Source organism: Schistocerca gregaria, chromosome 7, assembly GCF_023897955.1.
Source record: "Schistocerca gregaria isolate iqSchGreg1 chromosome 7, iqSchGreg1.2, whole genome shotgun sequence".
NCBI lineage: Eukaryota > Metazoa > Arthropoda > Insecta > Orthoptera > Acrididae > Schistocerca > Schistocerca gregaria.
Genome location: NC_064926.1, coordinates 330,424,086 through 330,439,670, shown reverse-complemented (window position 1 = coordinate 330,439,670; position 15,585 = coordinate 330,424,086). Strand labels below are relative to the sequence as shown.

At 43.0% G+C, this 15,585-nt stretch overlaps 1 protein-coding gene across 2 annotated transcripts in view; it reads left to right on the top strand.

Moving 5' to 3' along the window:
• The window catches only part of LOC126281551 (myrosinase 1-like), a 70,707-nt gene that overhangs the window by 41,978 nt on the left and 13,144 nt on the right, over positions 1-15,585 (top strand). For both annotated transcript variants that reach the window (XM_049980615.1, XM_049980616.1), the window contains exons 6-8: positions 103-197; positions 443-590; positions 5,973-6,091. In XM_049980615.1, coding sequence (XP_049836572.1) covers positions 103-197; positions 443-590; positions 5,973-6,091 — 362 coding nt within the window. The remainder of the gene's footprint in view (positions 1-102; positions 198-442; positions 591-5,972; positions 6,092-15,585) is intronic.

Here is a 15,585-nt window from a genome sequence, read left to right as displayed (position 1 = left end):
CGTGACTGGACTGTGTATTTTAATAGTAGACTATGTTTTCATTCTGGTACAGATATTATGATTGCTGGAGAATGTGGTTAATTTACTCGTATTACGTTTCAGGCAGTGTGGGAATCACACTTAACATCCAGAACATAGAACCAGCTAGCAATTCTACTGAGGACTTAGAGGCAGTCGACAGGTACATGCAGTTTGAGGTAAGTATACTGTGAAGGTTGTTTTACGACCTTTATGCTCTGAACTATTGGTTAGAGTATAGCTGGCATAATTAAAAATGGACTCTTATTATTACAGTGGCACATACGTATGGCTGAACACAATTACTTTTCCTCATCTTAATCAATATCATACAAATAAAATGACATCCATACTAAATTATCAATCACTTGATTATTAAGTTTAATGGTTGCGACAATAACAGGTAACATTTCCTTTTCTATAGGATGGCATCTTCGCACATCCGATCTTCAGTGAAGATGGGGATTATCCGGCAGTCGTCCGACAGAGGGTAGACGCCAATAGCGAAGCGGAGGGTAGACCCCGCTCAAGGCTGCCAACTTTTACACAGGAAGAGATCGAGTACCTTAGAGGTGAGTACTGTAGCTGTCCAACAATTCAACACTGACTCACATTATTTCACTACGAAAAACACTTTCGTGGTTTAGTCGTGTACTGACATAATTAATTTAAAAGTGTGATAAGTTAATGGATAAGATCATGAACTATATACTCAATTAAGTCAAACTGTCTTCATCTTGATTTGGCGACCTATTGCGGGCTGTACCCCTTCTTCCGATAAGTGTATTGTTTTATCTCAGCTTCGTAGGAGGAACCACGTTTTAATATGGTGTCCAAACTAAGGGTATATTGAAGGAAAAACTGAGATTCTTTCGAAGCATCTTCTTCCACTGAGGGAGTGGCTTACAAAACACTTTTTCGACTGATTCTTGAATATTGCTCAAAAGTCTGGGACCCTTACCAGAGTGGATTTACAGAAATGACACTTGCCGACTGCCCACCTGTGCTGATAACGAAATGGCAGCCGGCCAGTGGTACACGATGGCCCAGGTACCGATCAGTTTCGGGACCCAGTCCTAACCTCCATTATGACACTCTGACAGAACCGCCTGGGCCACAGTTCGACCGTTAGACCAGCAAATACATACACACTCACTACGGAAAAAAGTCTTACAAAAGAAAAGGAAAGTGTTGCGTACATAGTTCCGCATAGTCAGCGCATACACAACTTCACCACTAGAGCGCGCTCTGCTAAGCACAACAGTGCAGGCGCAGTGCTCGCCCGTCTCCGCACTATGAGATGGCGCTGTCTTAGAGATGGACCAAATTCTGCTTCCGCTGATCCACATATTAATATGTAATGCAGCCAATGAGATTGCTGCTAATGTAGAAACTTTTCTCCTCACAGATCACACTTGCGCAATGATACATGAACGCGTGAGGTATCATAACGAGTGTACAGACCTCCAAGGAGTAAGTCTGCATTAGTCTGCATTTGTCTGTACCAGTCTATAGTCAAGTTTCAGTCTGCGCCTAATAAGATAATCATATTCCCGTACATAACCATGAAGAGAAATGTACAAGGTGCATTCAAGTTCTAAGGCCTCCGATTTTTTTTCTATTTAACTACTCACCCGAAATCGATGAAACTGGCGTCATTTCTCGACGTAATCGCCCTGAAGCCGTACACATTTTTCACAACACTGACGCCATGATTCCGTGGCAGCGGCGAAGGCTTCTTTAGGAGTCTGTTTTGACCACTGGAAAATCGCTGAGGCAATAGCAGCACGGCTGGTGAATGTGCGGCCACGGAGAGTGTCTTTCATTGTTGGAAAAAGCCAAAAGTCACTAGGAGCCAGGTCAGGTGAGTAGGGAGCATAAGGAATCACTTCAAAGTTGTTATCACGAAGAAACTGTTGCGTAACGTTAGCTCGATATACAGGTGCATTGTCTTGGTGAAACAGCACACACGCAGCTCTTCCAGGACGTTTTTGTTGCAGTGCAGGAAGGAATTTGGTCTCCAAAACATTTTTGTAGGATGTATCTGTTACCGAAGTGCCCTCTGGAACGCAATGGGTAAAGATTACACCCTCGCTGTCCCAGAACATGGATACCATCATTTTTTCAGCACTGGCGGTTACCCGAAATTTTTTTGGTGGTGGTGAATCTGTGTGCTTCTATTGAGCTAACTGGCGCTTTGTTTCTGGATTGAAAAATGGCATCCACGTCTCCTCCATTGTCACACCCGACGAAAAGAAAGTCCCATTCATGCTGTCGTTGCACGTCAACATTGCTTGGCAACATGCCACACAGGCAGCCATGTGGTCTTTCGTCAGCATTCGTGGCACCCACCTGGATGACACTTTTCGCATTTTCAGGTCGTCATGTAGGATTGTGTGCACAGAACCCACAGAAATACCAACTCTGGAGGCGATCTGTTCAACAGTCATTCGGCGATCCCCCAAAAGAATTCTCTCCACTTTCTCGATCATGTCGTCAGACTGGCTTGTGCGAGCCTGAGGTTGTTTCGGTTTGTTGTCACACGATGTTCTGCCTTCATTAAACTATCGCACCCACGAACGCACTTTCGACACATCCATAACTCCATCACCACATGTCTCCTTCAACTGTTGATGAATTTCAATTGGTTTCACACCACGCAAATTCAGAAAACGAATGATTGCACGCTGTTCAAGTAAGGAAAACATCGCCATTTTAAGTATTTAAAACAGTTCTCATTCTCGCCGCTGGCAGTAAAATTCCATCTGCCGTACGGTGCTGCCATCTCTGGGACGTATTCACAATGAAGGCGGCCTCATATTAAAACAATGCGCATGTTTCTATCTCTTTCCAGTCCGGATAAAAAAATCAGAGGCCTTAGAACTTGAATGCGCCTCGTATAGACACTTTGTCAAGTATCAGTGATATGTGAGCATAAGATTAACGTACCAAGACCAAAGGAACTGCAGATGGTCAGTTGTTAGCAGCATCCAGAATCAAGTTACGTAATATCTATGATTTTTATTATTTTAATAAATGTGTGTGAAAATTAATCAACTTCTGTTTAAAGTTGGTCACCGTCAATCTGCTACTCAAAGCGTACAAGTGGTATTTCTATCGTCTGACCTAACGGCAGAAGATAAACACACCACGATAAGACCACAAGACATATTGCTGACTCTCGCCTACTTCGTTAGAGCGACAAGTCAAATAATCTGATGGTGTGTGTACCGAAGGTCTTACAGGGCGCACACCACAGAGAGGTTCACATCCACAATCTTCATTTTTGCCCTATTAACAAATCAAGTAACACATTATACACGCATTACTCTATCGAAAACAGAAACTCTGCGTATCACATCATGGAATTAATTTAAGTGCTTAATGAAAATGAAACGCCAGGCTGGCTACAGCCAGACGCTTTTCACTTGAAAGGACAATAAACTGTGACAGATGAAGCAATTAGGACAGAAAAAGCAGACTAGCACGGGCAAAAACGGCATTCCTGTACAAGAGAAATCTACTAATATCAAACATCGTCCTTAATTTGAGAAGAAATTTCTGAGAATGAGTATTTTGAGCGCAGCATGAAAAAATGGACTGTGGGAAAACCGAAAAAGAAGAGAACCGAAGCGTCTGAGAAGTGATGCTACAGAAGAATGTTGAAAATTAGGTGGACTCATAAGGAAGTTCTCCATAGAATCGGTGAAAAGTGAACTCATGGAAAATTCTGACAAGACGGAAGGACAGGATGACAGGACACGCGTAAAGATATCAGAGAACAGCCACCATGGTACTAGAGGGAGCTTTAGAGGGTAAAAACGGGAGAGATAGACAGAGATTGGAATACACACAACGAATATCTGAGGATGCTGGGTGTAATTGCAGCTCTGACGTGGAGAGCTAGGCACAGGAGAGGAATTCGTGGTGGGCTGCATCAGACCAGATAGAACACTAATGACTCAAGGAAAAAGATTCAACACTTAATTAAAACTCTTACTCGCTATATAAGGATAATCAACCGTTTAGACAGCTGCTTGCTACAATGAAACAAAATGAAGAAATTCCATGTGCAGCGTCTACCTCGGAATCTTGTAGATTCTACTTTGTATGTTTTCATATCGTAGGTGCTTCTGTATTGTGCCAATGTTACCCTGACACTGAACGAAAAAGCGCTGACAACACAACCTTTCCTCTAACAGCTTTAGAAGGTCATCCAGGCGCGAAAGGAGACTAGCTCTGCCCCTCTAACAGATAGTACAACAACCTTTTTGTTCGCTAAGGTTGACGGCGAGCCGATATTCAGCACCAAAGTCTGAGTCTTCCATCTTCAGAACTAGGGACCCAATGTATCGAAAAGCAAAACAACGAGGACTGTGAGGGAATGACATCATATCAATGGATTGAGAGGGGCGTCGGGATTCGATCCACACCTGGCCACTGTTGTATAAAGTGCGCTAATACATTACGCTTAGGGCTAAATAAACAAGGAAAGAAGTACACCTAGTGTGTGATACATACGTGCCACAAATATTACATGAAAGTAGACGAGGACCTATCCAAAATTTTCGGGACTGGCGCTGCCATCTGTTGAAAACCTTACCTTTGGACTAATGGTCAACATCACCCTCGAAGTAATTCCCATCCGCAAATACGCACCGGTACCAGTGCTTCTGCCACTGCTCAAACGTTTTCTGGAAGTCCGGTTCTTTGACGGTGTTTATCACTGCCATCGATGCTTCTTCAATCCTCTCTAGATGTCGAACCGACGGCCTTTCAACTTGAGCTTCAGTTTTGGGAATAGCACGAAGTCGCAAGGTGCCAAATCTGGCGAGTACAGTGGGTGAGGTACAACCGCCATGTTGTTTTTTGCCAGAAAGGTCCTGGCGCGTTGTCGTGATGCAGCAGACAGTTCTCTTGACGCCAAAGTTAGGGCCGTCGCCGCCGCACGTTATCACGGAGCTGTCGCAAAACGTCACACTAGTATGCGGAATTCACTGTTTGGTTGGGTGAGACGAATTCTTTGTGCACAATTCCCTTGGTATAAAAGAAAACGATGATCATGCTCTTCACTTTACTCTTCGCCTGTCTCGTATTTTTTGGTCTTGGAGAGCCTGGGCTCTTCCACTGGGACGATTATTGCGTTGTCTCTGGGTCATAAACGTAAATCCAGCTCTCGTCGCTGGTGATAAACCATGACAAGAAGGTTGGATCATCAGATGCGGTCTGACTAAGGTCCAAGCACACTTCAACAGCCTGTGCCTTCTGATCGGTAGTGAAGATCCTTGGCACAAATTTTGTGGTGACATGATGCATGCTCAGTTCATCAGTCGACATTTGTTCCTATGTCCCATAACCAATACCCACTTCATCCGCAAGGTTTAGAATGGTTCGACGTCGATCCTCACAAACCAATTGTTGTTGTTTGGCAACGATGTCCTCGACGTCCGTACGGTTGGCCCTGAACCGAGTATGCCACTCAAACCCATGTGTACGGCTCATGCTCTGTCCCCCAAACACTTGTTGCATCATTGCAAGGGTCTCCGTAGCACTTTTCCCAAGATTCGCACAGAATTTGATACTCACACACTGTTCTGTTGGCGGATCCATCGTAAAATCGCCACACACCAAACACAAGAGTATTACGGAAATCACAGTGGACACGCAACGTGTTCTCCCAGCTGAATGCCACTCCGCACACTGACTCATCAGATATGCAGTTCTCACCACCTAGTGGTGCAAAGATCTACTACTCCTACTTTCCAGGTGGCAGCACCAGTCCCGAAAATTTTGGATTCCACCTCATAATCTCTCGCGTTTCTTGGAGCTACTCTAGTTGTTTATTGTGATCTGCTGTTCGTGCTAAGTACTTAAAATGGTAGGGTAAATGTTTTTGTTGTTTAGACTTTGGAGAGATAATCTATAAACCTTATGTTCTTTTTTTTTCATTTCAGGGTCTGCTGACTTTTTCGGACTGAATCACTACAGGACGTACTATGCGGCGGCAGGAGAGACAGGACCAGTCCCTTCAAAGAGGCGAGATTCTGGAGCGTACACCACAAGCAGCAACGAGGTTAGTTTACAGGCTGTTTGAGAAGCGTTTGACACAAACAATTCGTACTCACTGGGAACTTTTTGTTTAAACGAGTTTCAAATTGCTTTTGCTGTTTACATAATATCTGTGTCTGCAAAATGATAACCTGCGATTTAAGAGCATATTTAGTGGGCTTTAATATAAGGCTTGAAGAAACGATTTTCTCATAAGTTTCTTTCCGTTGTGAAATACAGTTTTCATTTAGGATACAAACTGTTGCGAAACTTTTCTGCGTACATTCAGTCGGCTTGTGTATGCAAGTTCCTGTAGAGGTTACGACTCCTCCTTCGCCAGTCATAAACAGTAAAAGATTCACTACATCGAGGACATATCAGGGACGGATTATGCAACGTTTTTTAGGGAACTGCCACCAACATCAAAGCAATGGGCAAATGTTTGTTATAACACCTAAGGTGTTGACGTACACGTGCCTCAGATGGCTTTATCGTTCACATCTTTCACCGATCTGAAATATTCATTCCAGATCTTTGATTCTGTTTTTTAAAATGCCCAGGTTAGGAGCATCTACCATACATAAAATTTTGACCCTAAATGTGTGGGACACCCTGTGTGTTATTTCATATCTCATCCACTGCACTCCTTTAGACCTCAGCGAAAACTGCATTTACATTATGTCTCGCAACTAATCACAGCGGGTTCTTTAATTTCTAATGTCATAGTAGACAGTGATTTATCCGATTAACAGACAAAAAGTGTGACAGATCGGATACGTCCATGTTGCATAAAAATAAATCTTTCTTCATTTTCTTGTCCACTTCAGCTACACGGCTGCGGAACTAATTAGTCCCTAGTCTGCGTCTTCAAAATGGTTCAAATGGCTCTGAGCACTATGGGACTCAACTGCTGTGGTCATTAGTCCCCTAGAACTTAGAACTACTTAAACCTAACTAACCTAAGGACATCACACACATCCATGCCCGAGGCAGGATTCGAACCTGCGACCGTAGCAGTCGCACGGTTCCGGACTGCGCGCCTAGAACCGCGGGACCACCGCGGCCGGCTCTGCGTCTTCCACTCTGCGTTTAAGAAGAGGATAAAGATTGATCTGATCCTTCTCTCTCAACTTATATCAGCTGTTTCACTTCTGTCCAACGGGGGAGCAATATCACTGTCACTGCATAAACTATGTATTCCCTGCTCATTACTTTCTATTTATGTTTTCTGACTTTCATCTCATCTATTGATCTTACCCTATTATCCTCCGTCTTAATCTGATCAGCTTCTCCTGCATAGCGATTCCTGATGTGCTATTGACACACGATTCGCTTAGAACTCATTTATCACATTTGACAAGAACGTAATGCGGAAATTTCTTAATACAGTGTTAATAAAATTGCCACTTCTCAAACTCCACATATTCATTAAATATACATTGATAATATGATCATTTTCACAGTAATTATTATTAATATAAATTATTTTGTACCATACAAATTGTAATGTTGCCATACTAAGGATGTCTGCTTAGATATAGATACCAGAGAGAGTCTGAAGCCCTAATCTTGCTAGATGAAATACGAGGGTGGTTTGAAAAGTTCTCGGAACGGGATAGAAAAAAAGTACTTACATTACTGACATCTTTTTATTTTTCAATACAGTCTCTTTGTAGATTAATGCACCTGGTCCAACAATGTTCCAGACCCTTGATCCCATCTCGAAAATGAATTTCCTCCAGGCCTTCAAAATAGTTGTCAGCTCCGGCTATCAGCTCTTCGTTTGAGGTGAATCTTCGTCCACCAAGAAAAATTTTCTGTTTTGGGAAGAGATGGAACTCTAACAGCCATACCAGGTGAATAAGGTGGGTGTGGCAACAATTCATACCTTAGTTCGTGTAATTTTGCCATGGCGACGGCACACGTCAAGAGTCGCGGCACCCATTTTGCAGATAATTCTTCATTTCTAACTCTTCAGTGAAATTGTGATATACCCTTCCAGATGACGTCTGGCAAGCGTGAATAATCTCCTGCACTTTCAATCGTCGATACTCCAAGACCATTTTGTGCACTTTTGTAATGATTTCTGGAGTAGTGACACATCTTGGCCAACCACTGCGCAGATCATCATCTAAGCTCTCCCGACCAAATTTAAATTCATTTGTTCACTTGGCAACAGCTGAATATGGAAAAGTAGAGTCCCCCCCCAGTGTAGTCTGGAAATATGCATGAATGTCCTTTGCTTTCATACCTTTCTTTGCGAAGTACTTAATCGCTGCTCTAATCTCGATTTTTTTCCATCTTCGCAAATCACTACGCGGGAAGAACAACGGAGCCACGTCACCACCACAGCTCTCTTCCAAGAGTACTGACGTGGCACGTCTTCACAGGCCACAGTCCAATGAATATCACGTGAACAACTCGTTGCACTGGCGCTGCCCTCTCGTGGTGATTCCGAGAACTTTTCAAAACAGCCTAGTAAATGCATGAAGATAAATAAATAAATCATTACTTTTGATGATAAAATAGACAGCCAGAGTTGCAACTAAGATTGATGTTTATTTAGTCGATGACCGGATTCGTGCTACGCCCATTCTCAAGCCAACCAATGGTTGCCAAGTAAAATGTCCGTCAAAACAGCAGTAAACAAAGTGCGTACATTTACGTACAGTCGCACTTAACGATCGTTAAACAACTTTAGTTGGGACCATAGGCATATGTACGCACTGTGTCTACCGCTATTTTGATGAACATTTTACTTGGCAACCATTGGTTGGTTTGAAAATGGGCGTAGGCCGGAACCGGTCACCGACTAAATAAAATCCGTTTTAGTTGCAACTCTGGGTGTCTCGTTTTGCACCAAAATCTAAAAATGAGATGCTTTCCCACTATACCGCTGGTCGGAGTGGCCGAGCGGTTCTAGGCGCTACATTCTGGAACCGCGCGACCGCTACGGTCACAGGTTCGAATCCTGCCTCTGGCATGGATGAGTGTGACGTCCTTAGGTTAGTTAGGTTTAAGTAGTTTTAAGTTCTATGGGACTGATGACCTCAGAAGTTAAGTTCCATAGTGCTCAGAGCCATTTGAACCATTTTTGAACCCACTATACCCAGCAAGCTGGAGTTAGGCAAATAATTAATTGAACTGTCGAGATACATTGTGAGAAGAATGTTTCATCTACTACAACCGAACTTCAGACCATGCTGTGAATGGTGAGTGACGATGCAGGTACTGCTGAGCCAGATATAGTGCAAGATGGGCAAGTAGCGCTGCGATTTTTGTGCAATGATATATCATGACTACAAGAATAAATTAAATGCAGAAAAATGCTACTCTTCTCTGGTAAGTATGTTTGGTGAGCCGATCCCTTCTTGGGCCACCGCTGGATATTGTTTTCCAGAACTTTCAGAGACTCCAGAGTTTCTTGAAGACAAACTTCGTGCTGGTTGCCCAGAAACTTCAGTGACCCAAGAAAACATTAATACTCTGAAAAAATAATTGAATATGATCCTTATTGTTATACTGAAGGGACCGTAAATATTGGCTCTGCAGCGACACCGACTATTGTCCACTCTCATTTAGGGTTAACCAAGAGACGTGACCGTTGGGTGCCAAACTCGCCGACAGACGTCCAAAACTACACAAGAATGGATTGGTGTCATCCTATGCTTGAAAAATTCGACTAAGAGCGGTCCACAATATTGTCACAGGTGACGAAACATGGAGATATCCTTATGGCCACGATACGGCGCTCTTCAGTATGTGCTTTCGAAGTGAAGAACTCCCCGATGAAATTTCGGAGAAGTGGGAGCTCTGGAAAGAAGACGGCGGCGACTTTCTTCACCAAGAAGGGTCATCTTGGACGTGTATCATTGGGCACACGTGGCACAGTCTATGCTGAGTGGTATGTGACTGAATGTCTGCCGGAAGTCTTCGGCACATAGAGGTCAAAGAACCCAGAGATGAAGACCGGGCACCTTCTTCTGCATCACGACAATGCCTTCGTACTCACGAATGCCATAACTATGAACTTCCTGGAGCAGGAAAAAGTGCTTTTGTTACCGTAACTACCCTATTCACTTGACCTGGCCCCCTGCGACTGCTTCCTGTTCCAAAAGACGAAGAAAAGAAATCATGGGCAATGTTGTTCATCCGATGAAGAGGCCGTCGCGACTACAACAATGTGACTTCCCTAAAGAAACTTGACTGAGGCGTCTTCGAAGAGATTTCGAAGGATGGAAACATGAGTAAGTGCCCGTGGAAAATATTTTGAAAAGTTGTAATACCTATATTGTAAATGAATTTTCAATTTCTGCTAAAACATTTGTCACAACCCTCGTACAGAAAGTGAAAATATTTCCGCTGAGCTAGACATGAAAAGCAGGCACAAGCCATAAATCGACATCTGCACAAATCGATTATTCATGCCACAAAGAGCAAGCCTTGGACCCTCAGAATGAATTGTTTTGATAGAAGAATTTGAGGAGATAATGGTGGACCGTGTGGCGCAAGGCTCTTTAATAAGCACCCGTCAGCATGACCCCAAAGTTAGTATTTCGAAGAATACAGTGTGAAGACTAATGCTGTGGTAACAATAACTCCTTTACGATAAACTATGTGCGCGAGAATTGGGGTTAAATGAGTTTGAATGTACGTGGTTTATCCAGTGCACGACTGCATTACCGAACTACCTATGTTGTAATGTTCACGGATGAGGCCCGCCTCTACCGCGATGGTGCTTTCGACTATGCCAACAGGCATGTTAGGAGTGGTAAAATCCTTACGTCGTGCACGGGGCCGATCACCAGCTACGTGGGCTGGAATAGTACATAAACTACGGTCTGTTAACTGTACATTGATTGGTCTGCTCCATAGGTCTGATGGAAGGTCGCAGCCAGTAGTTGTTTGATTGCAGCCATATTACCTAGCTGACAGTACGAGGTTACCACTGTTATCTGCTGTGTTCCTGTTTTGTACTTCACTGGTCTCACAGATTTTTATTCTACAATACAACTGTTGCAGTTAAGATCCTTTTTAAACACGTCAATACCTAAGACAGTTTCAGTTACAATTTCGAACAACATTGTAGCGATCTATACGCCTGTGGGTGACTTCTGCTTTTGCGGAGACATGAAGCTCGGTTAAGGTGCCTGCAGTGTGGGAGGCAGGCGGGCTGCATGACTCCTCAGCCCGGTGCGGTCGATCTACAAGCCCGGCTAGCTTCCTCCGCTCCCCGCAAACCCGTCTGGCAATCGGCCAACATGCACTATCACCATGTATTACGCTTTTAGCAAACAGTCACACCCGGGGTTGAGAGAAATCATTACGTTGTGCACGACTCACAAGGAACCCATTGAGTGCGAGGTCGCAAGTTCAGTCTTCAGGAAGGCTTATTTGAAAGTGTTGTGTTAACAATTATGACAGGATAAATATGTGCATCAGGAGGGCGAAAGAAAACGAGTGTCCAAGAAGTCAGGGATCAACCTTCTATGAGATGCATGTATTGTTGTTGTTGTTGTTGTCTTCAGTCCTGAGACTGGTTTGATGCAGCTCTCCATGCTACTCTATCCTGTGCAAGCTGCTTCATCTCCCAGTACCTACTGCAACCTACATCCTTCTGAATCTGCTTAGTGTACTCATCTCTCGGTCTCCCTCTACGATTTTTACCCTCCACGCTGCCCTCCAATGCTAAATTTGTGATCCCTTGATGCCTCAAAACATGTCCTACCAACCGAACCCTTCTTCTAGTCAAGTTGTGCCACAAACTTCTCTTCTCCCCAATCCTATTCAATACCTCCTCATTAGTTACGTGATCTATCCACCTTATCTTCAGTATTCTTCTGTAGCATCACATTTCGAAAGCTTCTATTCTCTTCTTGTCCAAATTAGTTATCGTCCATGTTTCACTTCCATACATGGCTACACTCCAAACAAATACTTTCAGAAACGACTTCCTGATACATAAATCTATATTTGATGTTAACAAATTTCTCTTCTTCAGAAACGCTTTCCTTGCCATTGCCAGTCTACATTTTATATCCTCTCTACTTCGACCGTCATCAGTTATTTTACTTCCTAAATAGCAAAACTCCTTTACTACCTTAAGTGTCTCATTTCCTAATCTAATTCCCTCAGCATCACCCAATTTAATTTGACTACATTCCATTATCCTCGTTTTGCTTTTGTTAATGTTCATCTTATATCCTCCTTTCAAGACACTGTCCATTCCGTTCAACTGCTCTTCCAAGTCTTTTGCCGTCTCTGATAGAATTACAATGTCATCGGCGAACCTCAAAGTTTTTACTTCGTCTCCATGAATTTTAATACCTACTCCAAATTTTTCTTTTGTTTCCTTTACTGCTTGCTCAATATACAGATTGAATAACATCGGGGAGAGGCTACAACCCTGTCTCACTCCTTTCCCAACCACTGCTTCCCTTTCATGCCCCTCGACTCTTATTACTGCCATCTGGTTTCTGTATAAATTATAAATAGCCTTTCGCTCCCTGTATTTTACCCCTGCCACCTTTAGAATTTGAAAAAGAGTATTCCAGTCAACATTGTCAAAAGCTTTCTCTAAGTCTACAAATGCTAGAAACGTAGGTTTGCCTTTTCTTAATCTTTCTTCTAAGATAAGTCGTAAGGTCAGTATTGCCTCACGTGTTCCAACATTTCGACGGAATCCAAACTGATCCTCCCCGAGGTCTGCATCTACCATGTATTACGCTTCACAAAATGGACATCGATGACATTCAAGAAATTTTCAAAGCAAACCATTAACTTGCACCACGAACACCGAATGATAAATGGCGGGCCACAGTGATCACAGAAGTTCACACCAGTAAGATCGAAGGAGAACTCCTTGGGGGTTACAAGCTGTGCAGGACTTTCAGCTAGGTATCGGCTCTTAAAGAATGCATATGGAATCATATTGGTGTAACGGGGTCATGAGAAGTGATGGCATGTGATGGCATGCAACCGAATGCGAAGGAGTCTGTCGTGGAGCTGATCGTGAGCAGAAAAATATCCAGAGGCTGAATTTGTCCAGTGGCTCCAGGCGGTACGAATTGCAGTGTCACACACTTTTCGGGAGTGATAGTGTTCTCTAAAGGAGTATCATTTTTATACGCAAACCAGGAATCAAGCAAAAGCAAGTTATTTTGACCCGCTATTGGCCAAAAGCAGTGTTCATACCATAGCTGTAGTTCTCGTACACCCATTTTCCCACACTCGCTTGCTTTTACGTTCATATTCCCTACTGCCCTTGAAGCATCATCACACGAGACAGAATCGTAGGGGGCACAGCACCCCCAGCTTCTCGCAGCTCATTAAATAACTTTCTAGCCAATTTACCATCTAGATTAACAGTCGGCATAATTCTGTATGAATGTTGTAAGGCATTGATGTTAGTTAATATTGGTACAATTCTCTTAGTACCTCTGATTTCCAGGATTCCTTTGGTACGCATTTCCGCTTCAAATCCCCATTGGTCAGAGCTGAAATCAAATTTATTACTGGATGATGGGATTAGTTAGTTTATCTCATCTAAAATTTTTCGAACCGATTCTGCAGTTTGCTTCGCATCGTCAAGTTGTCGCTTTGTTTGAAATTTTATTATCTTACGTCTTTCAATTCTGTAGCACTGTTAGAAGTTGTGCAACCATCCACTGTTTCCATTGAAATCGCTGTAATCCATGTCGCGTGCAATTTGATGTGCATGATAAATAAAAGAACGATTCAAGAGTGGAATTAAAATTCAAGGCGAAAGGAAATCAATAACAAGATTCGTTAATGACTTTGCTATCCTCAGTGAAAGTGAAGAGGAATTATAAGATCTGCTGAATGAAATGAACTGTCTAGTCAGTACAGAACGTCGATTGAGAGTAAATCAAAGATAGACGAAAGTAGTGAGAAGTGGTAGAAATAAGAGATGCGAGAAACTTAACATCAGGATTGGTGATCACGAAGGAGATGAAGTTAAGGAATTCTGCAACCTAGGCAGCAAAATAAACCATGACAGACGGAGCAAGGAACAAAAAAAAAAAAAAACCACACTAGACCGGCAAAAAGGGCATTCCTGGCCAAGAGAAGTGTATTAGCGTCAAACATAGGACTTAAATTGAGAAAGAAAATTCTAAAACTGTATGTTTGGAGCACAGCATTGTATGGTAGTAAAACATGGACTGCGGGAGAACCAAAAAAGAAGGGAATCAAAGCGTTTGAGATGAAGAATGTTGAAAATTAGGTGGACCGTTAAGGTAAGGAATGACAAGGTTCTCCAGAGAATCGGTGAGGAAAGGAACAAAAAGAATTTGTGGAAAACATTGACAAGGAGAAGGTACAGTATGGTAGGCCATCTGTTAAGACATCACGGGATAACTTTCCTGTTACTAGAAGAAGCTATGGAGGATAAAAACTGCAGAGGAAAGCAGAGATTGGAATATATCCAGCAAATAATTGTGAACGTAGGACGCAACTGCTATTGTGAGATGAAGAGGTTGGCACGGGAGAGGAAATAAGTGCGCCTTCTTCTCTCTTTAACATACGTACTTTTTCTTATGTACTACACGATCATACCGCTGTGGACTTATTATAAATCATAATTATTTTTTTACTATGGTGCAGATGATCTTCCTGGTACATAATTTTGGCTCCCAATTCGACATAGATGACGAACTACATGGCTCGATATCTGCTACACTGTTTCACTTGTTAAGCACATATCGTTATTACTTACTCCTCATATGCACTGTTCGCACAGTAGATACAATACATCATTTGCCATTTCTTTCTGAGTTCCGCTGTCATACGATAATTACAGGTTACAAAGGTCCTCCATGAATAGCTGCACTTGAGTTACAAAATGGTTCGTGCCGTCCGGTGTGACCGTGCGGTTCTAGGCGCTTCAGTCTGGAACCGCGTGACCGCTACGGTCGCAGGTTCGAATCCTGCCTCGGGCATGGATGTGTGTGATGTCCGTAGGTTAGTTAGGTTTAAGTAGTTCTAAGTTCTAGGGGACTGATGACCACAGATATTACGTCCAATAGTGCTCAGAGCCATTTGAACCATTTGAACTGCATGACAGGATGGCGATGTACTTCCAACATGATGGATGTCCGGCACATAGCTCGCGTGCGGTTGAAGCAGTTTTGAATAGCATATTTCATAACCGGTGGATTGGACGTCGAAGCACCATACCATGGCCCGCACGTTCACCGCATCTGACGTCCCCGGATTTCTTTCTGTGGGGAAAGCTGACGGATATTTGCTACCGTGATCCACCAACAACGCCTGACAACATGCATCAGCGCATTGATAATGCATGTGCGAACATTACGGAAGGCGAACCATTCGCTGTTGAGAGGAATGTCGTAACACTTATTGCCAAATGCATTGAGCTTGAAGGACATCATCTTGAGCATTTATTGCATTAATGTGGTATTTACAGGTAATCACGCTGTAACAGCATGTCTTCTCAGAAATGATAAGTTCACAACGGTACATGTATCACATTGGAAC